Here is a 27,170-nt window from a genome sequence, read left to right as displayed (position 1 = left end):
CTGGTGTCTACCACTCTTTGATTTATTTAGCAGTCATGGGAGTATCATTTGGTCTTGCTGATCCTCACTTTAGCCTGTCTTTCCCAACCAAGTTCCTGGGTTTTCCAGAGATTTGCCATTAGAGGAAAATAATTTCTTAGTAGCAACAGGATCCTGCCTCCGTTTTTTACTCATCACCAGATGGCTCTGTTAAGTGCCTGTCTCTTTACTGAGAGTATTGGAGACTTGACTAAAAGCATTAATAGAGCATGTACAGGTTTAGGGGGATGGTAGTTTTGGGGGCCTTCCCTAAAGTTGTAGCTTTTTAAAATTTTTTTAAAAGATTTTTATTTATTTGAGAGAGAGAGAACGAGTGGGGAGGAGGAGCAAAGGGGGAGGGAGAAGCAGATTCCCCACTGAGCAGGGAGCCCGATGGTGGGACTCAATCCCAGGACCCTGGGATCATGACCTGAGCCAAAGGCAGATGTTTAACTGACTGAGCCACCCAGGCGCCCTAAAGTTATAGCTTTTAACATATAAATCATGACCACTTGTCTGTATTTTTACTGGTTATTGTGACACCTCAGTTGCCTCATCACTTTGAAATTAAAGTGACTGCTTACTTTGAAGAAAAAAGAATTGACCGATAGACAATTACAGAGATAGGTTATGAGCCAACCTGCAGATCTACTGTTTTTCTAGTAATATAATGAGAGTGGCTTAAATTTCACAGGTTTAATAAAATCATTTGAATTTTAGAAGAATATTGCAGAAAAATTTTTAACTAGAACTTTATTGTGTAACAGAACCACTTTTCTGATCAAAGCACCTGGCATCAAATCCTGACTAACATCCTAGAGACTTTGGGCAAGTTATTAAACCTTTCAACCTTTGGTTTTTGACTTGCTAAGTGGGAATAATACCCGTCTCTTAAGTTTACAATAAGGATAAAATTAGAAAATCTATGTGACAAGTACAGTTGACTCTTGAACAGTTGGGGTTAGGGACACCATCCCTGCTGCACAGTCAAAAATTCAGTGTAACTTTTGACTCTCCCCAAACTTAATAGCCTGCTGTTGACCAGAAGCCTTACCATGAACATAAAGAGTCAATTGAAACCTATTTTGTATATGTATTATATACTATATTCTTACCATAAAGGAAGCTAGAGAAAAAATATTAAAATCATAAGGAATGGGGCGCCTGGGTGGCTTGGTTGGTTAAGCGTCAGACTCTTGATTTTGGCTCAGGTCATGATCTCAGGGTTGTGAGATTGAGCTCTTTGTCAGGCTTGCGCCCAGCGCTGAGTTGGCTTGAGATTCTCTCCCTCCCCCTCTGCTCATCCCCTGTTCTCTCTTACGAGTGCACTCTCTCTCTCAATCAATAAATAAAATTTAAAAATCATAAGGAAGAGAAAATACGTTTATAGTAGCATATTTATTGAAAAAAATTTGTGTAAGTGGATTACGTTTCAAACCCATGATGTTCCAAGGGTCAACTGTTCTTTGAAATGTGAGTTACTAGGTATGGTATTGTGAGAAAAGCAGGAGCTTTGTAATCATTTACTCCTGGGTTCGATTCTTGACACATTGGGCAAATTTCTTCGTCTCTAAGGACCTCATTTATGAGATGGAAATGACATTTGCTGGGAAGACTGTTGTGAGGATCAAATGGGATCATATATATAAAGCATATAGCACAGTGTCTGGCTCGTTGTGGGCATGCATGTTAGTGCCTCACTCTCAGGGACAGAAATTCTGTGCTGCCACCTCCTTCAGTGGTGACATCTCTGTCATGGTTCGTGCACTTTAAGTCAGGATATGATTTCCTCATGCTTTTGCCTTTGTTTGGCAGACTCTGTTAGCAAGCAATTGGAATTGGCACTTGTTAATTTACTCAACAATTGCTTGAGTGCTTGCTGTACCAGACACTGCTGTAGGCACTGGGGAAAAAGTGGTGGGCAGAAAATTGACCACCTCTCATGGAATTTATATTTCAGAGTGTGTATTGGTGTCCTTCTGTTGCTCTAACAAATTGCCAAACTTTTCGTGGCTTAAAACAACAGAAATGTACTATTTTACAGCTCTAGAGGTTGAAAAGTCTCAAATCTGTTTCTCTGGGCTAAAATCAAGGTTTCAGCAGGGCTGGTTCTGCTGAGGCTCTGAGGGGAGAATCTGTTTTCTTGCCTGGTTCAGTTTTTGGAGGCCACCTGTATTCCTCCATTATCAAAGCTGCCAGTGCAACTTCTTAAGTCTGTCTTCACATTTACTACTGTGGTGAAGTCTCTGCCTCCTTCGTATAAGGATATGGTAATGTGTTAATGGAGTGCCAAGGAACAAAAGGAGAATGTTCGGGAACTTTAGGGAGACCTAATGGAAGAAACGGGCATTGTATTAGAGTCTTAGAATGTTGATAAAAGAACCCCCCCCCGTCCCCCAGCCCTAAAGGAATGCTTTGGAAGGGATGTGTTTGTGTACATTGAATAAAAATAATTTAACATAATGGTTTATGTACTGTATCAGGATTTGATGGGAAGAGGGCATTTCGGGTGAGGTGTGGTGCAGGGAGGTGCAGGGGAATCTGTTGAACTCTGCAGGAGCTTTTTGACCATGCAATTTCCCTTCTTTAGGAAGGGGAGAGTTAGTAACCTAAAGAGATTTTTCCTACTAGCCACTGTGAAGGCTGGTGAAGTACAACGGTAGGTTAACTTCATTTTACAAAATGAAAAAGCTGACTCCTAAGGATTAGGTGATTAGCTCATATCACCTAGCTTAGAGAGTGGTAGAGCAAGTATTTTATTTAACCCAGGTCAGTTCAACACCAGAGCTAATGTATAATGGTAAAAACTAGTGCATGTCTGTGTCCACTGGATAGGAGTCCTGTATGGGGGGAAGGCAACATAAAGATTATTCTAATTTTAAAGAAATCTAATACACTTGAATTACTTTTGGTATTGTGCCTTTTCAGAGGTGAGTCTGGAGCAGTGTTTCGCTAGGGGTGGGGTGGGGCAGAGGCGTTCCTGAAAGAGGCAGATGGAAGAAATGAAAGAATATCCAGTGTGTAAGGCTGGCAGACACCTGCAGGTGTGAGGTGTTGTGTAATTACACTTAAGTCCTATAGCAGTGGTTCTCAAAGTGTGGTCTGCATTCCTCTGTGGGCCTTCTGAGGCCCTAAGAGGAAGGCCTTGAAGTCAGAATTATTTCCATAGTACTAAGGTGCTTTTTCATTATAATTCTTTCGCAAGTCTACCATAGAATTTTCCAGACAGGTTGTAATAGACTGAATGCAGAAAAGATAGCAGCAGTCTTCTATTAAGACAGACAGTAAAGAGAATTACAAAGATATAATGCCACTCTTCCCACTAATTAAAAGATTATTGTTAGGGCGCCTGGGTGGCTCAGTTGGTTAGGCAACTGCCTTCGGCTCGGGTCGTGGTCCTGGAGTCCCGGGATCGAGTCCCGCATCGGGCTCCCTGCTCGGCGGGGAGTCTGCTTCTCCCTCTGACCCTCCCCCCTCTCATGTGCTCTCTCTCATTCTCACTCTCTCAAATGAATAAATAAATCTTTAAAAAAAAAAAAAGATTATTGTTAATAAGTTATGTTTAACAGTAATACTTAAGGTATTTAATATTTTAATAACTTAGAATGTTTTAATATTAAAATTTCTTTCTTAGTTTTAATTTCTAATTTACTAAAATTGATAAATAAACCTCACATTAACCAAAGCTTTTCGGGGTCCTAAATAATTTAAGGTTTTAAAGGGATCCTGAGGCTAAAAGTTTAAGAACTCCTGTTCTTTATCAGCTACTACAGTTGGTGGTCACTATTTCTAGCACTCATAATTGGAGGAGAATAGGGGGCATTTTTCTCCTTCTCTCCTTACCCATCTGTATGCTCCTTCCTGACCCTGCCTGGGGGAGCTGTTTTTTACTACCTATCTTTTTTTTTTTTTTTAAAGATTTTCTTTATTTATTTGAGAGAGAGAATGAGAGAGAGAGAGCACATGAGAGGGGGGAGGGTCAGAGGGAGAAGCAGACTCCCTGCTAAGCAAGGAGCCCGATGAGGGACTCGATCCCGGGACTCCAGGATCATGACCTGAGCCGAAGGCAGTCACTCAACCAACTGAGCCACCCAGGCGCCCTACTACCTATCTTATATTACAGGTGGGAAACCACTTAACTTGGACCTTAATGGACAGCAATTTCAGTTTTAAGTTGGATTAAAAAAATTTTTTTTTTTTAAGATTTTATTTATTTATTCATGAGAGACAGAGAGAGAGAAGCAGAGGGAGAAGCAGGCTCCCAAGGAGCAGGGAGCCCGATGTGGGACTCGATCCCAGGACCCTGGGATCATGACCTGAGCTGAAGGCAGATGCTTAACCATCTGAGCCACCCAGGTGCCCTGGATTAAAATTTTAAAACACCATGTTTAGTTCTGGGGTCAGTGGAATGCTTTAGTTGCCTGTGTCTTACTGATTTTACTTTATAGAGTTAAGTGTTCAGGCTCACTCAGCTTTCTTTGTAAAATCTGTACACTGGTTGATACAATTTGACTTCCAGTTTGAACTGTAAGAATCTGGTGTGATCCAGAATTTCAGTACAGAACAGATTACACATTGGTGGAGGGAGTATGTGGCTTTTCAGCATGACAGTGCATTTTCTTTCTTCTAGTAGATATGTTGGGGGTTTGGTTAGGAAATGGGTAGTTTCCATTTAGACGGCCAATGACCGTGTTCTATCACTGTCTGTGTCAAGTACTTGCAGATAAAATTGAGGCTGAGATTAAAAATGGTCATGTTATTTTTCCAGAAGAACATCTGGCTGCATTTATTAGTTAACCCTTTTAAGCCAGCAAGTCAGCCTGTGCTCTTTGAGAGCAACTAGAGAGTAACGCTTGTTATCTGAAGCTTATATTGATCCTTTGATGTGAATGGCTATTATTATTACCAAATTGTTTCCCCCCCCTCAACAGTGCCTTCTATTGAAGGAGGAGCCTCTGCCATAATGCAAGTTCATGAATACTGGCTGTGTTTACCAGCCTCTCACGTTAGACCTTTTGTACAGACGGTCAGGGTGATGCCGTCTGGTCTCCACTGTTGCTGGTGTCCACGTGTTCTCCCTTCAGTCCCCAAGCCGTCATGTGCACCTGCCACACTGCCAAGGGCCAGTCACAGTGCCATGCCTCCTTCTTCACCTTCCTCCACTGCACCCCCTTCTGCATCCCAGGCATCCTGCTCTACTGATCCTAAGCTCTGCCTTCCGCCCCCTACGGCTGATGGTAGGCAGGAGGGAAATGTACAGTCGGGGCTGGTAAGTTTGGGGACTCTTTTTGACTCTTGAGATTAAAATTGGATTTTTACAAAAACTTTTTTAGTGCCTGTTCACAATGTTTCCAACCATTATCTCCCATTAGCACAGATTTTTGTTTTAATAAAAGTTAATATTAAATACATCACCAAAACAGTCTTCCAAGCTAATATGAAATGGGTATAAAAGCTAGTGGAATGAAATGGTTTTTAAAATTAAAAGTCTATAATATTCATATTATAAAGCTTGTTATGTGTCAAGCACATGGAAACTAAATCCTAAATAACTTACAGGAGGCCTCGTGCATGGGTAGATGAAAGAAGTAAGCTTGAGGGGTGCCCGGCTGGCTCAGTCAGTAGAGCATCTCGGGGTCATGAGTTTGAGCCCCAGGTTGGATGAAGAGATTACTTAAAAAACTAAAAATATATATATCATAAAAAAATAAAATGTGTTCTTAAAGAAGTAAGCTTTACAGAGTCATGTTTATTTATTTAGCCTGCTCCATCCTCCTTTTTTTCTTTGCTTATTTAAAATGCCTTGGAAAATCAGGGACTTTTACACTTCTCATGCAGGGAAATGTCAGTTCATGATTTTGTTCTGAATTTTTACCTAAGCAATGTAGAAAAGTCTTATTTGGCTAATCTGTTTGAGTTGCTATTTACCAGGCCCCTGTCTTAATGGGAAACCTTAGCCTGCTCATTGTGGTACCTTTTTTTTTTTTTTTAAGATTTTTTTTTTTTTTTAAATCTATTTGATAGAGACTGAGACACAGTGAGAGAGGGAACACAAGCAGGGGGAGTGGGAGAGGGAGAAGGTGACTTCCCGCAGAGCAGGGAGCCTGACGTGGGGCTCCATCCTAGGACCCTGGGATCATGACCTGAGCCCAAGGCAGATGCTTAACTGACTGAGCCACCCAGGCGCCCTCATTGTGGTACCTTTGACAATAGAAAATAAAGATGCTTGCGACTCGTATTGATAGTTGGTTTTTTTTTTTTTAAGATTTTATGTATTTATTTGTCAGAGAGAGAGAGAGCACAAGCTGAGTGCACAGCAGAGGACCCTGGGATCATGACCTGAGCCAAAGGCAGATGCTTAACCGACTGAGCTACCCAGGCATCCCTGGAATTGATAGTTTTATTAAAACATACAAGTGTTTTAAAAACCTACTTTGAATCTTGGTGTAATAATTCTAGGGAAAAAGGACTGATGATGATACTTGATTTAGGACTAGGTTGATCTTGTTGGAATGTCACGCCCTAACGTATGTAGAAGTCTGCAGGAACATCTCAGGATTAGCTCTCCATCACGTGAAAAGGAATTCGGACAGTCCTAACAAAAGCAGATCGTTGCTCACCGCTTGAAAGGAGGGTTACATGTTTTCTACTTGGGTGCTGTAATATAAATTAATATTTTTCCTTTGAAAATTCCTTTTGCTTTTCTTTAAAGAAAGAAAGGTTTTCTCACAAAACTTTTCAGACATTGCTGTTTTTAAGTGACGTTATTTCCCCTTCCATTGTTTTTCTTTAGGCTTATCAGGAGGGCAGACTTCAAAAGCTACTAAAAATGAATGGCTCTGAGGATCTCCCTGAGGCCTACGACTATGACCTCATCATCATCGGAGGGGGCTCAGGAGGACTGGCAGCCGCCAAGGCAAGGCTTCCCTGTGTGTTATCTGGGTGATGGCTAGAATAGTCACATTCCTGACAGACTTCTGGTTCTCCCTGGAATTTGTTTGAACCACTCTTGTGGCATTTTGCACATTAACTTGGGCAGGACATGTTTATAAAGGAACTATTTTATAAATCATTTTTCCAAGTTGAACTGTATCTTCTTGATGAAAGTACTTCTGTATAACAGTACCAGGCCTAATATTTTGGGACACATTTTGATTCATATTAAGTTTGGCTGGTTTTTCAAAGATAATAAAGGTGTATAGAAATGGTTTGAAATTAAATATCTTATTCTTTATAAATATTAATATTAGGTTTTCACTTTGATGATATCCCTATTCACAAGTCCTCTTCCCCAGTAGAAAAATGGAGAGCAATTGGATTTCTTAAACTTAATCATTAAAAATGCTTTCCTCCTTTGTATATGAACTGAACTACGAGAATAACCACTAACTCCAGCCTGGGGGTAATGGCGGTAGAGGATGTATATATAAGGGAGGTTAAGGAGTGAGGCTTCTGGCCCTTAATTGAGATACATTTTCCATGTGTGAGAGGCCTGTGGCCTGTCATCCTTCCCCAACAGGTACTTTTAAAAGATGAGATGGTTATACTCCCCTAAGGTGTAGCTTGTGGATCAGTAAAGGTAGATTCAAATGAAGCAGCCCAAATGAGGAGTAGGCCAGTGTCTGGCATCAAGCAATACTTTGCTGTAAATGATACAGGAGTAATACCAGATATATTTTACTCTAGTTCTCCTGGTTTTAAAGGATATGTAGACTCAGTCCTTTCAAATAACCTGGAGGTCTAGTTGCCAATACACAAAGCTTATTCTCTGAGAAGGATAAAGGGTACTCTGCAAAATGAACTTCTCACTGTTGTCATCACTCCCCTAAAATCGATTTGGAAACCTTATAGATATCATCAACTTTTTTATTGGCTCTTCATATGAAATTTTAAGAAATCTGACAATTTTAGAAGAAAAATGTTTCCAATATCTACCTAGATACTGAATTAGATAAAACTTAAAAGTACTTTAAAAAAATACGTATATAGGCTACAGATTGAATTAAGAGTTATAGACAGTCATAAATCTTTTTTATTGGATACTCACCTTTTTGCTTAGAAATGACCACAGGTTTTTCAGATTATTGCTTAATATGTTACTGTGTGAGTGGAATTTTGTAAGAGGATTCTAGTGTTAAAAAAAAGAGGATTCTGGTGTTTTCAGCTGATGATTTTATAACTGTACTCTGCATATTCTTTAAAACTGCCCTTATGACTATCTGAATATTGCTTAATTTTTATCTTGGAGTCATGCTAATCATCTTGTATTTGAACTTTCAAGGCAATAATAACTGGTTATGCCTTAGGCACTACAGCTTAATAAGAATAGCTTGGAGTTTTAAAGGCCCATTTCTAGTCTGTCATGTTTACCTTTCCAATTGATTTTATTTTTTTTTAATTTTTTTAAAAAGATTTATTTATTTATTTATTTGAGAGAGAGAGAGTACATGAGAGGGGGAGGGTCAGAGGGAGAAGCAGACTCCCCGCCGAGCAGGGAGCCCGATGCGGGACTCGATCCCGGGACTCCAGGATCATGACCTGAGCCGAAGGCAGTTGCTTAACCAACTGAGCCACCCAGGCGCCCTCCAATTGATTTTAATACTTTTATTTTCCAGGAGGCAGCCAGATATGACAAGAAGATAATGGTCCTGGATTTTGTCACTCCAACCCCTCATGGAACTAGATGGGGTAAGCTTTAAGGTATTTTAGAAGTGAATTTGTAAGAGCAGGTTTTTCCCTGGCATTGGCTTAAATGGCTCCTAAAACCCAGTTAAAAATTTAAAAATTAAAAAAATCTACCTTTTTCACTTGGGCTGTTAAAATGGACTCCAGTTAAAAGTTGAAAATTTAGGGTTTTTTGGCAGAGTCAAGATAATGCAAAACCTCATCCACAGCTGTTATGATGATTTAAAGCTACATATTTGAGCAATCTTTTAAATTTAGGGGCTTAATAACTGAAAGTTTAAATACTTATCTGTGGATTTCTGTTTTAAAACCAGTTCCTACATTCAGCAAAAACTGGAATTAGGTATCTTAATGAATAGCCCGTGCTGCTTCTGAGTCTTGGTGAATTAAATGTTCCTTATTCATTTATTCCACAAATATTAATTAAATTATCACTTATTATGAGCAAGGGCATTGGAGAATATAGCAGGGGACTCGGTAGACATGAAGTTCCTGCCCTTGCGGAGTTTACGTGCTAGTGGGGAGACAAAAGATAAGCAAGAACTTTATGAATTATGATAAGTGGTACTAAAAAAAATTATATGGTAGAATAGAGAGGAACTGGGTAGAGGAAAGAGTTTAACTTTGAGAAGATTATCAGAGAAGGCCTCTGAAGAGGTGGCCTTTAGATGAGGCCAAAAGAATAAGAATGAACCAACTGTGCCAAAAGCTGAGGAAGAACCTTCCAGGGGACTTTTCTCAGTTTCTCTCACAGAATAGAACATACAAAGGCCCTGAGGCAGGTAGGAGTCCTTCATGGTTGTAGCACGGGTGGTATGAGCTGGGGCTAAGAATGGAGAGGAAGGCAGGTGTCAGGCTGTACAGGGCCTGGTAGGTCAAGATGAGGAATTGGATCTAACTAAAGCATAGTAGGAGGTCTTTGAGAAGGGGATTGATGTGATATGTAAATCTTACCAAGATAACTTAGCTGCTCTAATTAGGAAGCAAGAAGCAGGAACTCTGGATAAGAAAGTGTCTGAGTTTCTAATTGATCCATTCAGCATATATTTATTACGTGTCAGTCACTATTCTTGTGCTGGGCATAGCCGCTCTGGCCTATGGAGCTTACACTCCATAGTCGCAGTTTGGAAGCATTCTCTTCAGAGGGCTTACGTGAAGTCCACTGCAGTCCCGCACTCTTACGCCATTTTGTCTCCCTCCCTGCTTGCCTACATTTTGTTTTAATGGAGACAGTCTGTCACCATGTTCTTTAAGCTCAGATACGCTAAACCTTTTGTTTGTTTGTTTTGGTCATGAATCCTTTTGTGAGAATCCACGAAAGCTGTAGACCACCTTTTTTTTTTTTTTTTTTTTTTTAAGATTTTTAATTTATTTGTCAGAGAGAGCGAGCGAGCACGAGCAGGGGGAGCAGCAGGCAGAGGGAGAAGCAGGCTCCCTGCTGAGCAGGGAGCCCGATGTGGGACTCGATCCCAGCACCCTGAGATCATGACCTGAGCCGAACGAAGGCAGATGCTTAACTGACTGAGCCACCCAGGTGTCCCGACCACCTTCTTTAAAAAAAAAAAAAAACCTCATATACACCAGATTTTATATGTGTTCTAGCTCCATTACAGTCCAACCGTGGCCAGCTTAACAACCCTGTTACCATTTAGTTCTATTCATAGATGTGGTGGTGAGTGTAGGATTGTACACAAAGTAAAATTTCATCTTATCTTATGAGCAGTTAATTTTGAATCTTTGCAGTGTGTGGAAATTGTGGTAATCTCATTTTTCTTCTATTTTAGGATGTGTCACTGTTCGATACATAAGGCTCTCTGAGCTTAGAAATGCCACGAGTCTTAGAATAAACTTGTAAAAACAGTATTGGCTACATTAAGCAAGTAGATTATGATCTTCCGTAGCATAGTAATAATTATTGACCGTTTTCTTTAAAGGATTGTGAAGCTGGATGTAAATTGATCTCTCAATGTTGTTGCAGGTCTTGGAGGAACATGTGTGAATGTGGGTTGCATACCTAAAAAACTGATGCACCAAGCGGCTTTGTTAGGACAAGCCCTACAAGACTCTCGCAACTATGGTTGGAACACCGAGGAGATGGGTATGGCGGGAGAAGCCACTCTTCCGTTTGTGCTTTTGAAGGGTTTGGGCTATGAGCTTGCAAAGCACCATCCATTTTTATGGGACTAGAAATTGGCCTGGGGGTTTTTACTGTTGACAGTTATTATGTATAAAATTCCTGTAGTTATTCTGTGTCAGATAGCTGCATAGCTGTTGTGGTAAGAACAGATACTGTACTTGGAGTGCCTTTCTATAATAGAAAACCAGAATTTTTTAGATAAATTCTTTATTATGATTATTATTTTTAAGTAATCTTTGTGCCCAGTGTGGGGCTTGAACTCATGACCCCAAGATCAAGAGTCGCACACTGTACCGACTAGCCAGCCAGGTGCCCTTCAAATATATTCTTATATATAGAGTTTCATAAAGAGTGTAAGTTACATTTGCTCTCCTTTGAAGCTGTTTCATTTTTCTCTCTCCAAAGAAATGTTTCATGAGCTGATATTTTGGGGGTGGGGGGACTGCTTATTTGTTGAGAAAGAGATGGTTAGTCTTTGTTGGGTAAAATATCTAGAGTACCCTAGCAACCCTTGGAAAGTTGAAGAGACACTGCTGCCTTTGGAAAGTAGATTACATTATCTGGTAGAAGAAAAAAATGAGGTTGGCCCGGCTGCATAGTTAATTAACAACATAGGTTACCATGTCCTTGAAGAGGGAAACTCCAGCCTTATATGATATTTTTGTTGTTGTTCTTAAAGATTTTATTTATTCCTTTGAGAGAGAGAGAGCACAAGTAGGGAGAGAGGCAGAGGGAGAGGGAGAAGCAGGCTCCCCACTGAGCTGGGAGCCCAACGTGGGGCTCTATCCCAGGACCTGGAGATCATGACCTGAGCCGAAGGCAGGTGCTCAACCAACTGAGCTACCCAGATGCTCCTTGATACTAGTTTTGAGATCTACAGGGTATGGGGCATTTGCCAGGGTAATTTATTTTGTAGCTTTTTCTGAGTTTTAATTAATAGTTTATTAAATATTAAAATGAGGCATAAATACATGCTTTGAAACATTTTGCCCCTACTCAAATTAGTCCTGCTTCCTCTGTTTGATGCTTTTACTTCCTGTTTGAAATCAACAGTACTTTTTTCCCTAAGTCTGGAGTCTTAGAAAATCAGTTACTTTAAAAGTGTTTTTATGCTGGGGTCATCTCTCTTTCCTCAGATCCTTACAAAGCTATTCTCTGTCCATGACCTTTGGGGCCTGAGGCTGGTACTAAGAGTTTCCTTATTTATTTCTGAGGTGCCATGCCTCATATCCTTTTCTCTTGCCAACAGAAAGGGCAGTCGAGGTGACCCTTTTGACCTACGGAATATGAATTTAACACATAATCTACCAATAGTCTGCCTCTAGGCCCACCTCTGCCCCCCTCCCCAAGTTATTGTTTACTTCTGTGTTTGAAAGTCTCCTCACTGAGTCTGCCATTCATACACTCTTTCCCTTTCTGGAAGCCTGCTTTTAATGTACCTGGTTAACAAGAGTTAATTTAATAGACTTCTTAGTAGACATTTTAGAAATTCTACTGATAAAGTTACAGAATATTGCTGTTGAGTGCCCACTATTTGCAGTTGAGCCTGTGCTGGGGAAATACAGAGATGAGTAACACAAATTGTATAGATACACAGATTCCGCTAATCACTGATGCACTAATATCATTGATGTGCAGACCATGTACCCCGGGAGCCCAGAGGTAAAATTGGTAACGTGAGTTAAGTGGGCACACAGTGTTTGCTGGTATTCTGGGTCCCTTGGGTTAAGAACTTCCTTCACCCTAGCCCTCCTGACACATTAAAATGTAGGTTATTGTAATAGTGAGGCCTGGCACAACTTCTGACTTTGCCATTCACTGCATGTCATGAGGATTAAGTACAGCAGTAGTTCAGATAGCTGCTACGCATCACATCGTTTTTGTCTCTTCCTCTGGACTTGCTGCTTTTAATTCTTCCATTCACAGTTTCAATAAATTGGAGTAGACTCTGCCAAGCACTTGGTTCTTTGTTTAATGGGGTATAGAAAAACATTTACAGATACAGGAAGTTTGTATGTTTGAACCAAGTTAGTTCCCTCTTAAAGAGGACATGTAACGGGGCGCCTGGGTGGCTCAGTTGGTTAAGCGACTGCCTTCGGCTCAGGTCATGATCCCGGGGTCCTGGGATCGAGCCCCACATCGGGCTCCCTGCTCAGCGGGAAGCCTGCTTCTCCCTCTCCCACTCCCCCTGCTTGTGTTCCCTCTCTCGCTGTGTCTCTCTCTGTCAAATAAATAAATAAAATCTTAAAAAAAAAAAAGAGGACATGTAACAAGAATATTCACCTGAAAAAGTCTAGAATTCATTGGAAAAAGTAAAGTTGTTCCAAGCAAATTTTGATTTATGCAGCTTTATATTTTCCATATACTCTCATCTATACCTAATGGGTCTGTCTCTTAAATCTAGGTAAATCACAGTGCCGGGAGCTATATAACTCAGTCACGCAACTTTTATTCATTCATATAGGGATCTAGTACTCAAATTGGTATGTTGTACTAATTGATGTTAGCTTTAAGCTATCCACTCTTATGAAAAATGAAGTCACGGGAACAGAACTGCTTAATTTATTTTTATTTTTTTAAAGATTTTATTTATTTATTTGACAGAGAGAGAGACAGCGACAGAGGGAACACGAGCAGGGGGAGTGGGAGAGGGAGAAGCAGGCTTTCCACTGAGCAGGGAGCCCGACGCGGGACTCGATCCCAGGACCCTGGGTTCATGACCTGAGCCAAAGTCAGACGCTTAACAACTGAGCCACCCAGGCGCCCCCAGAATTGCTTAATTTAGTTAGGAATGTATAAGTATATATAGTGGGTCTTTAGAATCTTAAAAAGAGTTAAGTACAGGCCTCTGCTGAATGTGAAATTTTATTAACAGGGCCAACTAAGTATAATTCTAATAAATTTAGTAATCAAGTGGGTGGTGAAATAGAATTTGGTGAATTGACAGATCTTTCCAGCAGAAGAATATCTCTGTAGCTGTCAGGTAACAATAAACACTAGCTACGCTTATTTATGTTGAATTTATTTCTAAATTATATAACAACTAATAAATGTATAGCTGCTGAGGTAATAAAGAACCACCACTGGCATAGTCCAGATCTATACATTAAAACCAGTAAAAGCTCCCTGCATTTTATATATCTATCTGTTTATTTATTTAAAGATTTTATTCAACTCTTTGACAGAGAGAGACACAGCGAGAGAGGGAACACAAGCAGGGGGAGAGGGAGAGGGAGAAGCAGGCTTCCCGTGGAGCAGGGAGCCCAATGAGGGGCTCAATCCCAGGACCCTGGGATCATGACCTGAGCCGAAGGCAAACGCTCAACGACTGAGCCACCCAGGCGCCCCAGCTCCCTGAATTTTAATGGGATTTTAAGACTTGGACCAAATCAAAGTCTGTCTTTAAAGAAATTATTTATTCAACTAAATTAACAGTTTTACTCTTGTGCTTCTTCCCCCTTTCCAGGTTTTAATGTTAGAAATATATAATTTTCTATTTTTGTACCTTCCTCCTCTTGTATATGCTGGCAGCAACAATCCCAAAGGCTTTGATGAGAGTTGTGCCCTGTATTTAAATCCCTTCACTCTTCCTAAATGGAAACCTCGTGGTTTGTTTACTGTGTTATCTTCTGTTCTTCTCATTGAGCCTTGGGACTTCTGAAGCTAGCTGTGGCCTAGCAGAGACCCAGGTCTGCCGTGCCTGTCAGGACCCACCACTGAGGGAGCAGTCACCATCTCCCTCCTTTTAAAATGGTTGTAGTGAGGAGTACAGTGGATTTAGACAGATGTTACTTTATGTCATTAGGTCTTAGAGCAAGAAAGAAACTTGGCAATGTATTTTTCAAATGAGAAACCCCTAGGGGCTGCTGATCCTGTTCCCACAGATAAAGCATGAAGGCTTATTTTGCATTTTTTAAATAGAAACACATCTAATCTCATGTCCTTGAGCAAATAACAGTGTAACAGTGCTCCAGTGTTCTGGGAAGGTTGTCTTCTCTGACACTGTAGATAGCTCTAGGCGTGGAAGGAGGAGAGGGAGCTGGACCAGGCAGCAGAGCTGAATCTGTGACTGGGGGAGTGACATATCTAGGACTCAGCTGTGATCTGCCCTTTATTTGAGAAGTTTTACGATCCCTTTATCATTACAAAGAAAGCAAGATCATTGGGGAGTTACAGGATTAGTTCTTCCCGCACACACCTGATGTTTCATATGTAGTGTATCTGGGGCTGCCACTGAATTAATGTGTGGCCTTGGGGAGGTCATCCTCCCTGTGTGTATACTGGAAGTAATTTGTACCTCTTCAGGTGTTCTGAAGTTCAAATAAGTAGGTGCACTGAAGATGTTGAAGATACCACAAGTTCAGTTAGTCTGATTACTCTTGTCAAATTTAAGAGTGTGGCCTGGCTTTTTGTAGTAGGAGAGGGGCAGATCAGGAGCAACAGACAGTTGGCTTTAAGACCCAGCTGCTGTGGTGGGCATTAATGTCACACACAGGTGAATTGTACATCTTGCCTGCTCAGCTAGACTCTATATTGCAGAAGCTTAGCTTTGGATTATAACTGGTAGACTGAGCCGGCTGAATCTAGAGACCTGTGAGAAATGCTGGGACTATATCAGCAGATGGGCTGAGTGGGGATGTGGAATATCCAGGTGGTGTTTGGGAATTCAAGGAGGTGGTGGATTTGGGGTATTATCAGAAGGCAGCACAGCCCTAGAGAACTAGGGTTCCAGATATGTTACCATCCATAGTCCAGCAAGGATCCATTTACCACCAGCAGTATATAAAGTAGGAATTTGGATTTTACAAGACAGAAGCTTAATTCTCAGAATGAAATGCAAGATCAGGACCATAGGAGCAGCTAGAGTTCCCAGATGCTGAATCCCAAACTGGTGGGCTGGAATTTTTGAGAGTTTTTTCTGCCCGAGCATAATCACACTAGAGATTGGGGGCAGGGGTGACTGCCCTCTATACCAGAGGATGAAGAAGGAACTTTGGTAGAAAAGAGGGGTTTGAGGAATTTGAAAATCAGGTGGGACCTGATAGCTGCAAAGGAAAGCTTTAACAGAATTAAGGCTGGGATAGGTCTAATTGTTGAACTTGAATTTTGAAATAATTGAATTTTTTGGTGCTATTATTTAATCTCAACTATGTCTTATTTAGAATATAGTATCTCCTGATGGATTAGCAGAGATCCACTTAATAGTTCTATAATTGTGAAATTTCAGAAGTGAATCAATCCTCCCTGTGGTCTAGTTCATTATTTCTCCATGGGGGCATTATTGGTATGTTGGGCTGGACACCTCCTAATTGTAAGAAACTATAGTAAAGGATATTTAACATCACTGGCCTTTGGTCATTCCTAAATCACTGTAACAGCCAAACACATCACCAATAAAATGTTTGGGATTTGCTTAAAATAATTCTAGTAAAGGGGCACCTGGATGGCTCAGTCGGTCTGACTCTGGCTCAGGTCATGATCTCAGGGTCCAGGGATCCAGCTCCATGTCAGGCTCTGCGCTCAGCCGGGAGTCTGCTTCTCCCTCTCCCTCTCTTTCTGCCCCTCCCCTCGCTCATGTGCACACACACACACACACACTCTCTCTCTCTCAAATAAAATAAAATCTTAAATACTCTAGTGAAAAAGCGGGTATATGAAATGAGATTGGCAAAATGTTGGGAATTGTTACAGCTAGATGATTGGCATAAGGGGGTGAGTTACACTATTGTATTCCATTCCTGGGGAAGAAAGCAGGAGTGAATCCTGTCTCTTCTTTTGCTAGACGGAGGCCAAATGGGTGGGTTGGCAGGGCTCCCTCCACGCTCCCCAGCCCCGCCCCCCAGCACACCACCCTCTCAGCATTGCAACCACAGTGGCTTCTGCAGTCACTCTCTGTTTTCATTGATTTCTCAAAGTCTAACATTTTATGATTCTGTGAATTGAATATCGACGATCTATTCTCTGGGAGGCCACAGACCAATTTTTGTGTTCTCATTCTCAGTTCTAGAGGCTGGCCGTTGGGTGGCTAGACTTGGCTCACCACTTCCTATGTGGCCAAGCAGCTTACTAATCCTGAATCTAAGATTCAGACTCCTCTCATTTCCATGACAGATCTTTCAGTATATGTTGATTCTCTTTTCCTTCTTTCCAAACGACAGCTTTCCTAGGACCTGCCTTTGTCCTATCACGAGAGTATATTTTATCTGCGTCCTATTTTTTTTCTAGTCATTGATAAGTTATTAATGAATGAATGATTGATTTTTATCCATTGAAATTTAATATATTAGTGCCTGGCTCAAAGGATTCATTTTTTTTTAAAGATTTATTTATTTATGTATTTGAGAGAGCAAGAATGAGAGAGAGAGAGTACATGAGAGGGGGAGGGTCAGAGGGAGAAGCAGGCTCTCCGCTGAGCGGGGAGCCCGATACGGGACTCGATCCAGGGACTCCAGGATCATGACCTGAGCCGAAGGCAGTCGCTTAACCAACTGAGCCACCCAGGTGCCCCAGGATTCGTTTTTTTTTTTAAAGATTTATTTTAGAGAAGGATAAAGAGTGTGCATGCACAGGGAGGGGCAGAGGGAGAGGGAGAGAGAGAATCCAGAGCAGACTCCCCACCGAGTGTGGGGCCCGACCCAGGGCTCGATCTCATGACCCTGAGACCATGACCTTTGCCGAAATCATGAGTCAGATGCCTAACTGACTGAACCACCCAGGTGCCCCCCAAAGCATTCATTTTATGATAGAATTAAAAAATCTTCCTCTCTTTGGTGAGATGGGGATTTGGGAGTCAGTGAGACAGAGTCTTAAAATACTCTGTCTAGATCAAGAGTCAGCAAACTTTGAATGTAATACAAGGCTAGATAATAAATATTTTAGGCTTCACAGGCCCAATGATCCCTGTCACAACTACTCAGCTCTGCCATTGTGGCACAAAAGAAGCCGTAGATGATATATGTAAATAAGTGATCATGGGTATATAAACTTTATTAAAAAGGTGATGGGCTACATTTGGCTGTGGGGCCTTAGTTGGCCTTTGTTTACCAGCCTCTGGTCTAGACTCTGTTACCAGCTCACTAACTCCAAACTTGGCTACATCAGGATCCCTTGGGGATTGTTAAAAATACAGGATCTTAGGCTTTCCCACGCCTCATTATCCCAGCAATCAGTATTTACAATCAAAGTAGAATTCCCGTTCATTTCTAAAAAAGAAAAAAAAGTTTGTGCCTAGTTATTTTAGTTTTAAGAATTGTCAGAAAGCCTTGCATGATGAATTGTCTGGTAGTCTTCTAAAAAGGAAAGAATATTTGAGCATGAAAAAGTTGTTTATATGCTTAAAATGAAGGACCCTGCTCTTTAAGACTAAAAGCTCTGCTCTTTGTATTCCTTGTGAATAGTTACTGAGAAATGATTTTTGCCTGGCAGTTGAAAAGCTAAAAACATTCATCTTCTCTTCTTGTGCAGTTAAACATGACTGGAATAAAATGACAGAAGCCGTACAGAACCACATTGGCTCTCTGAACTGGGGCTACCGGGTAGCTCTGCGGGAGAAGAAAGTCACCTATGAGAATGCATTTGGGCAGTTTGTGGGTCCTCATAGGATTAAGGTAATTGTGTGATTGGTTGGGGGTAGGGGAGGAAAAGAGAAAGTGATTATCTTAGTAGAAGGAAAAGCCATGGTGACCCAGACTGTCCAGTTTGGCAATTTTGCAGTCACATCTTACGGGGCTTTCTCTTGTGGGGTGGTAGTGTGAGTGTACTGGATTTGGGGCCAGGTTCCCTGGATTTGACTCTCGGCTCTGCCACCTACTAGATTCATGATTTTGACCAAGTCTGTTAACTACTCAGCCTTCACATCTTTATGTATTACCAAATTTTTATGAAGATCAAATTGGATAATGTGAATAGCCTTTGTTAACTATCTAATGAATAATAACTTATTTAAAGTTGACATTGGTTTCTTTGTAGGCAACAAATAACAAAGGCAAAGAAAAAATTTACTCAGCAGAGAGATTTCTCATTGCTACTGGTGAGAGGCCACGTTACTTGGACATCCCTGGTGACAGAGAGTACTGCATTAGCAGGTAAGGGAGTGTTGCAGGGAGAAAAGAGAAACCAATTGTAGATTTATGCTTTTCAGGTTTTTTCTTCAAACTCATTCAGTCCATTCCTAGAACATTCCTAGTGTTTTGCCACATTTTTGCCCAAAGGGACAGGGAATTGGGAAAAAGAGAAGGGAAAAATTATTTAATGCAAGAATTCAAGACTGTAAACATTGGTCTTCTTACCACCCAGTTAACATCACTGCTGACATACAGATTTATGTTTGGAATGTACATATGTGTGAGTGTATATTAGAAATGTATAATATTTAAAACCAGATGGATATTCATGCGGATGCTAAAACAACGACCGAATGGTGGGCCATGTAGATTTATTAAACCCTAGTCCCTCCTCCTTGCTGTTCACATGGCCACAATGTCAGTGTAGGTTGGCCTTCTGAAATGAGTCAAGCAAGGTTTGGCTTTGTAATTTATTTTTGCCCATCTGGTGATCATATGGTGACATAATTCACATTAGGAATAAAATAAGGAATTTCACATTATGACGACATGAAGAGAGGTTGTTGAAAAATACGTACTCTTGGATGCTTTTTGCCCAGGAGTTTCTGATTGTGTTATAAATTATTCCTTTCAGACCCTTTTTTGGGGGGAGGAGATAACAATTTTTTTCCTTTGTGCCTCATGTAGAGGCAGCTCAGATGGCAACAGTTCTCTTTGTTGTCTTGGATAACAGCTTCCTTTCTCATATTTAAAAAAAAAACTCATTTCCTAAGAATGCTTTTCTGATCTCATGTCTTGTATATTCTTCACTTGACTAAAAGATTTTGTCAGGTTTTCCTTTTTATAGTTGGTTTTTATTTTACAAAACAGTTATGTTGGAAGTTTTCTCCTCCTTTTCTCCCCATTCTTGATAATTGGTGTTCTAGATAAAAAGAAGTAACACAGATATTCCACCTTGGAGAGAGCTGAGTGGTGGTGATATGAGGGGTGGGGGTTTGGGTTTGCGAATATACGATATTAGACACATTAGTGGAGAATTACTCCAAACAGTTCAGAATTATTTTGTTTGAGCATGAGTTAGGTGGTTTGCTGTGTTTGGCCCTGGGCAGCTTGAGCTACTCCCAAAGCAACTGAGTGGCAAGAGAGGGACAGTGTCTAAGGCCTTGTAAGCACTTCTCATATATTATGTGTGTAGCTAATTGAATGTTTTTAATCTTAAAAATGTATTGTTCTTAAGAAACCAAAAATTTTACTTTGATTTAGTCATTACTCACATATGAACATTTTCGATTTCTTTTCTTCTTTTTTTATTTTATTTTACTTTTTAAAATTTCTTTTCAGTGATGATCTTTTCTCCTTACCTTATTGCCCGGGTAAGACGCTGGTGGTTGGAGCATCCTATGTTGCCCTTGAATGTGCTGGATTTCTTGTTGGCATTGGCTTAGATGTTACTGTTATGGTACGATCCATTCTCCTTAGAGGATTTGACCAGGACATGGCCAACAAAATTGGCGAACATATGGAAGAACATGGTGTCAAGTTTATAAAACAGTTTGTACCAATAAAAGTAAGTGGAGTTGCTGGTAGGTTTGTTGGTTTTATACTTACCTTATTTTTTAAAGAAATTTATTTATTTGAGAGAGAGAGAGAGAGCACGAGAGGGGGGAGGGTCAGAGGGAGAAGCAGACGCCCCAGCCGAGCAGGGAGTCTGATGTGGGACCCGGGACTCCAGGATCGTGACCTGAGCCGAAGGCAGTCGCTCAACCAGCTGAGCCACCCCGGGACCCTATACTTACCTTTAAAAGGCAGGAGAAGAGTGTGTTGGGGTGGGCATTATAAACCGTTAGGAATGCTGCAGTGCCTCGTCTGTGATCTTGGTATATGAACTTGGACCTGCTACCACCTAAACAGCTTTGTTATTAGCTGCAGATTGATAATCTTTCTTCTCTTTTCAACTTTCTTACCTTTGGTTCTCTTTTGTTTAATGCTTTCCTTCGGGCATCCCTTTACTTTATAATCTTTGGTCTATTATCCTTTGTTCGCCGTACACACCAGTGATTTAATAAGAGTTCAAGATTGGGCTGGTTTTTAAATTTTTTTTCATAAGACATTTGCCCTTGGTATACTGTGTAGTCAACAGATGCACTGTATTATTCTGGCTTCTCTGAGAACGATTATCTAATTTTGTTATATGGGCTGGCCTTTTTTCATTCTTTAATCTTCTTTTGAAAAGATCAAAAAATATGCCAATTTATACAGATATTTTGATATATAAAAGTGACAAAATCAGTCACTTCTTGTATCTCAGACTAATAGATAAGTTTCCTTTAGAGCAGGTAAGGATGAGACTGTTGTGTTAACACAAAGTTAAGGAATTTTATTTTATTTTTTTTGTAAAGATTTTATTTATTTATTTGAGAGAGAGAGAGCACATGAGAGGGGGAGGGTCAGAGGGAGAAGCAGACTCCCTGCTGAGCAGGGAGCCCGATGCGGGACTCGATCCCGGGACTCCAGGATCATGACCTGAGCCAAAGTCAGTCGCCCAACCAACTGAGCCACTCAGGTGCCCCAAAGTTAAGGAATTTTAGCTGTCAAGTTTGTTCAGTGGCTTAACTTAGGTTCTTTGTAGGACCATGTTAGGGATCTCTTAATGTAGATGGGTAGAGTTTGAGCATTGGGATGATCATGACTTGCTTTCAATACTGTTCTGACATTTTCTCACTATATGACTTTGGAGGAATTACTTAACCTCTCTGAGCTTCAGTTTCTTCTGTAAAATCAGGATGATAATAGCACCCGTCTCAGAGTTCTTGTGAAGATTGCATTAGCTGACACTTAGAAAGTATTTAGAACAGACCCTGGCACAGAGTAAATCTTAAATGAACCTATCTCCGAATATTGTAGTGAGGATTAAGTAGCAGATGTCCTGGAAGTAATCAGTACTTGATTACTGGAGTTGTTTTTTAGGGAGTGGAGGTAGATATGCTATGTTTGTACTAGGACCATGATTAGAAAACAACAGCTGGATGTACACATTGTTCTGATGGAAGAGTAACCTCTTCCTATAATGTCTTTTTTTAAATTCCAGTGTAGTTAAAATGGAGTGTTATATTAGTTTCAGGTGTGCAATATAGTGATTCGGCAGTTCTATGCGTCACCCAGTGCTCATCATGATAAGTGCCCTCCTTAATCCCCATCACCTATTTTACCCATCCCCCCACTCACCTGCCCTCTGAACCATCTATTTCTTCTCTATAGTTAAGAGTCTGTTGGTTTGGTTTGTCTCTCTTTTTTCTTTTATTCGTTTGTTTTGTTTCTTAAATTCCACATGAGTGAAACCTTACGTTCTTTGTCTTTCTTTGACTTATTTTGCGTAGTGTTTTATTCTCTAGCTCCATCCATGTTGTTGCAGATGACAAGATTTCATTCTTTTTTGTGGCTGAGTAATATTCCATTGTTTGTATAAATCACATCTTTATTAATCTACTGATGGACACTTGACCTTCTTACATAATTTGGCTATTGTAGATAATGCTGCAATAAACATAGGGGTGCATGTATCCTTTCAAATTAATGTTTTCATATTCTTTGGGTAAATACCTGGTAGTGCAATTACTGGATCATAGGGTAGTTCTAGTTTTAATTTTTTTAAAAAAGATTTTATTTATTCTAGAGAGAGAGTGTGTACACATGAGTGGGGAGTGGGGGGGGGGGCAGAGAGGAGGGAGAGGGATAAGCAGACTTGCGAAGAGTGCAGAGCCCATCAAGGGGCTCAATCCTGGGACCCTGAGATCATGACCTGAGCCGAAACCAAGAGGCAGACTGTCCGAGTCATCCAGGCACCCCTCTATTTTTAATTTTTTAAGGAACCTCCATATTGTCTTCCACAGTGGCTGCACCAGCTTTCGTTTCCACCAACAGTGCACGAGGGTTCCTATTTCTCCACATCCTCACCAACATTTGTTGTTTCTTGTGTTTTTGATTTTAGCTCTTCTGAGAGGTGTGAAGTAATATCTCATTGTGGGTTTTTTTTTTTTATTTTATCATGTTATATTAGTCACCATACAATACATCATTAGTTTGTTTTTTTTTTTTTTAAAGATTTTATTTATTTGACAGAGATACAGTGAGAGAGGGAACACAAGCAGGGAGAGTGGGAGAAGGAGAAGCAGGCTTCTCGCTGAGCAGGGAGCCCGATGCGGGGCTCGATCCCCGGACTCCGGGATCATGACCTGAGCCGAAGGCAGACGCTTAATGACTGAGCCACCCAAGCGCCCCACATCATTAGTTTTTGATGTAGTGATCCACGATCCATTATTTTCATATAACACCCAGTGCTCCATGCAGTACGTGCCCTCCTTAATAACCATCACCGGGCTAACCAACCCCCCCTCCCCCCTCCCCTCTAAAACCCTGTTTGTTTCTCAGGTCCATAGTCTCTCATGGTTCATCTCTCCCTCCAATTCCCCCCCCCCCGTTTTTCCCTTCCTTCTCCTAATGTCCTCCGTGTTATTCCTTATGTTCCACAAATAAGTGAAACCATATGATAATTGACTTTCTCTGCTTGACTTATTTCACTTAGCATAATCTCCTCCAGTCCCATCCATGTTGATGTAGTGGGTTTTTTTTTTTAAGATATTATGTGTTTATTTGAGAGAGAGCAAGAGTGGGGGTTGGGGGGCAGAGGGGGCGGGAGAAGCAGACTCCCCGTGGAGTAGGGAGCCTGATAATGGGGCTGGATCCTAGGACACTGGGATCATGACCTGAGCTGAAGGCAGATGCTTAATTGACTAAGCCACCCAGGCATTCTCTTCTCATGGTGTGTGGTTTTGGTTTGCATTTCCCTGATGATGAGTGTTGTTGATCATCTTTTCATGTGCCTGTTGGCCATCTGGATGCCTTCTTTGGAGAAATGTCTTTTCATGTCTTCTGCCCTTTTTTTTTTTTTTTAAGTAGGCTCCACGGGGCTTGAATTCATGACTCTGAGATCAAGACCTGGTCTGAGATCAAGAGTCAAGACGCTTAACTGACTGAGCTACTCAGGTGCCCTACTTCTGCCCATTTTTTAGTTGGATTATTTGTTTTTTTGGTGTTGAGTTGTATAAATTCTTCTTTTTTTTTTAAGAAATTCTTTATATATTTTGGATACTAACCCTTTATCAGATACGTCATTTGTAGATATCTTCTCCCATTCAGTAGGTTGTCTTTTAGTTTTGTTGATTGTTTCCTTCATTGTGCAAGAGCTTTTTATTTTGATGTAGTCCCAATAGTTCATTTTTGCTTTTTTTTCCCTTGCCTCAGGAGACGTATCTAGAAAAATGTTGTTAGGGCCGATGTCAGAGAAGTTAGTGCCTGTGTTCTCTTCTTGGATTTTTATGGTTTCAGGTCTCACATTTAGGTCCTTAGTCCATTTTGAGTTTATTTTTGTGTATTGTGTCAGCAAGTGGGCCACTTTTTTTTTTTTTTTTTGCATGTAGCTGTCCAGTTTTCCCAACACCATTTATTGAAGAGACTGTCTTTTCCATTGCATATTCTTGCCTCCTTTGTTGGAGATTAATTGACCATTCCTTTATAATGTCTTAATATTTGGAGAGTTGTGGGCAACTTTGAGAATCTCGTGGACTGTCCCCTAGTGAAATAAATGTATCTTTGCACCTGACATTTTACTTGGGTTCCCAGGGTCTCTCTCTGACCCCCATGGGCATTGGTGAAGCTGTGTTGCATTAGCCAGTGACCTAGTAGAAGTGGCCTTCTGCAGGGAGGAAGGAGAGAACACGTTTGGGACAGAGCAGTGTGATGTGCAGAGAGATTGCGGGGAATAAAATTGTTCTAAATGCAGAAATTGTTTTAGATACAGGAAAAGCCTAACTGGAATACAAAAGTGAGTGAGACAGGAAGGAACTAGAGGTGTGATGAGGCCTTTATCATTTTTAGGCAAATCTGAGCTAATGCAGCTAATCTGACTAATGCAGCTCTTCTCCAGAGGTTAGAACATTAAACTTAAATAGGAAAGACATTTTCAGTATGTTTAAATGGGCTTAACTATATAAAAAGGTAGGGAATTTGAGAAGGAAATCTTTATTATCGTATTGATGGTGAAAGTAAAATGATCCTTGGCAGTCTTCCCATACAGAATGGTTGTATCTACAAGGTAGAGTAGAAATTGCAGGTGATTTTGAGTTTCTTTGAGTAAATATTTTATAGAAACCCATGATTTGCTGTCATTCAGAGACAAAGGTGAACTACAGACCTGCAGAAGCCTCCAGGGGATGACATTTTTCATCCGTCGCTACCTAGTTTGGAGGTCATGGTTGGCATCTCGGAGTAGTGGGTTAGTGTGTTTGATCCCATCTGGCACAGCACAGCTCCAGGGTTGGCTCCTTCCTCCTTACATCCCCGAAGTGAAGACCACCCCTACTTATGATAAACCTACCTCCTTGCTCACTATACTATTTAGGGCGCTCTAGCTGTTACCTATATCATGTTTGATTTACTCCAGTGTCTGTTCTTTGTTGACCAAGCTGCACATGTGTAGTTGGAAGAGAATCTCTGAATTTGAGCAGTAGTGGCTCTCCAGGGGATTCATGGTTCTGGGTGAGTTGCAATATATATAGGAGCCTGGGAAAAGCAGCAAGTCTTTAATTGGAGTTTAGTGATTGTAGTCCTCTTCCACTTTTCTCTTTGAATTTTATTCTGTTTGGGAATTATTTGAAAGAAAGCCCCTCCAGCAAACATTAAGCAACAAGAAAGAAGGGGGTAAAATAAAAAAATCTTACTGTCCTAATGATGTTAAGGTGAAGGAGATGGGACATGAAAGACCTTTCCAGCCAGATTTTGTGTTTAACTTTGCATTAACCTGATAGAAGGAGGTTAGTACATGTTCTTATTGTGGAGTAAAACTTTATTACTTTTACAGGTTGAACAAATTGAAGCAGGGACACCAGGCCGACTCAGGGTGATAGCTAAGTCCACCAGTTGTGATGAAATCATTGAAGGAGAGTATAATACGGTAAGGAGTGAACCCAAGTCATTGCTTCATTAGAAAGCAAATAATGTGCTTATCGGATATTTGCTGTGTACATATAACGGCAGTTTTCTGCTTCCAAAACCCTTGATTATATTCCCATTTTAAGACATCTTTATTACTGTGATATTATAATTTGTTTTATATGTAACTTAAAAATACCATTTGTCAAATAGCTAAAAATGGTATCCAAGTTTTTAAAAGACCTAGAACTTCTCTTTCAAAATTTTAATCTCCCTAGCTCACTACTTAAAAAAAAAATAATTCAGTCATAGGCTATGCTGTCTTTGTCCCTAAACTTGGCTAGATTTATAAAGGAATTGTTAACTTTCTTTTTCTTAATAAATGGATAAGGATTTCTGCTATATCCTGTTCAGTGGATATATTTTTAAAATAATTTGTTTAAACTCTTGCATTATTTTCTTAATGAAATATTTCTTTCCAGGTCTGGAAAATGAAATCAGATTGGCTTAATTATTAAGTAACTTTTGTGCAGGCTTTTTGATAACAGTCACTGATATATTAATAATTTTTCAGGTATTGCTGGCAATAGGAAGAGATGCTTGCACAAGAAAAATTGGCTTAGAAACCGTGGGGGTAAAGATAAATGAAAAGTAAGAGAAAAAATTTTATTATATCTTATCGAGTACTATTTCAGTTATTTGTAATACTGATTAATAGTGGAGTTTTAGATTTTTAGAGTTAGTTTTTATTATAGTTGGAGAAAACTCTCAGTGCCACTCACATTAGTATTTCCTGGTTTTTTTCCCTTTTCAAAATCTAAATGGAAGATAGAGCAGCTTGCATTTTATTTCTTTAAGGTATAGTGTCCAGAAAAAGAATCTAACCCCATAGCTAATTGCAGGTGTGTGCTTTGAGCTTCATTAAATATGTAGATTTGAACCATGTTTAGAGCTACCAAGTTTTAGGATGAAGAGTGGTCACTGTATTTCTAGTGAGAGCTGCAAGTATCGACAACTTCTTTTTTCGGGGTTAAAAGTTCTTCACATCCTCTGGACTGTAGCACCACATGAGATAACTAAGATGGGTGGTAGCTGCTTATCTCCTGCCTGGGGCTATTTCCCAATATCACCTTTCTTAAGGCCCAGTAAAAACAAGTGCTGTGTATGCCAAATGTCTGGGAAACTAAAAATACAGGTTTCTTTTCCCCTTTTAGGAATAACCTGTATTTTGGAGAAGAAACTTCCTAATCTGATTGTGAGGATTTTTTTTTTTTTTTAAA

General features: G+C 40.4%; 1 protein-coding gene across 5 annotated transcripts in view; it reads left to right on the top strand.

Moving 5' to 3' along the window:
• TXNRD1 (thioredoxin reductase 1) overlaps window positions 1-27,170 on the top strand; it is a 67,276-nt gene that overhangs the window by 14,525 nt on the left and 25,581 nt on the right. For 4 of the 5 annotated variants that reach the window (XM_021687365.1, XM_021687366.1, XM_021687367.2 and 1 more), the window contains 8 exons: window positions 6,812-6,934; window positions 8,634-8,706; window positions 10,682-10,801; window positions 18,305-18,447; window positions 18,809-18,924; window positions 20,245-20,470; window positions 25,820-25,912; window positions 26,465-26,541. In XM_021687365.1, the coding sequence (XP_021543040.1) occupies window positions 6,848-6,934; window positions 8,634-8,706; window positions 10,682-10,801; window positions 18,305-18,447; window positions 18,809-18,924; window positions 20,245-20,470; window positions 25,820-25,912; window positions 26,465-26,541 (935 nt within the window). In that variant the 5' untranslated portion in view covers window positions 6,812-6,847. Of the gene's footprint in view, window positions 1-4,949; window positions 5,288-6,811; window positions 6,935-8,633; window positions 8,707-10,681; window positions 10,802-18,304; window positions 18,448-18,808; window positions 18,925-20,244; window positions 20,471-25,819; window positions 25,913-26,464; window positions 26,542-27,170 lie in introns of all 5 variants that reach the window. The other variant, XM_021687362.2, reaches the window with a different exon arrangement.

The sequence above is a fragment of the Neomonachus schauinslandi genome, chromosome 5, assembly GCF_002201575.2.
Source record: "Neomonachus schauinslandi chromosome 5, ASM220157v2, whole genome shotgun sequence".
NCBI classification, from domain to species: domain Eukaryota; kingdom Metazoa; phylum Chordata; class Mammalia; order Carnivora; family Phocidae; genus Neomonachus; species Neomonachus schauinslandi.
Note: the sequence above shows the minus strand (reverse complement) of the source record. Positions and strands in the feature narration are given on the sequence as shown.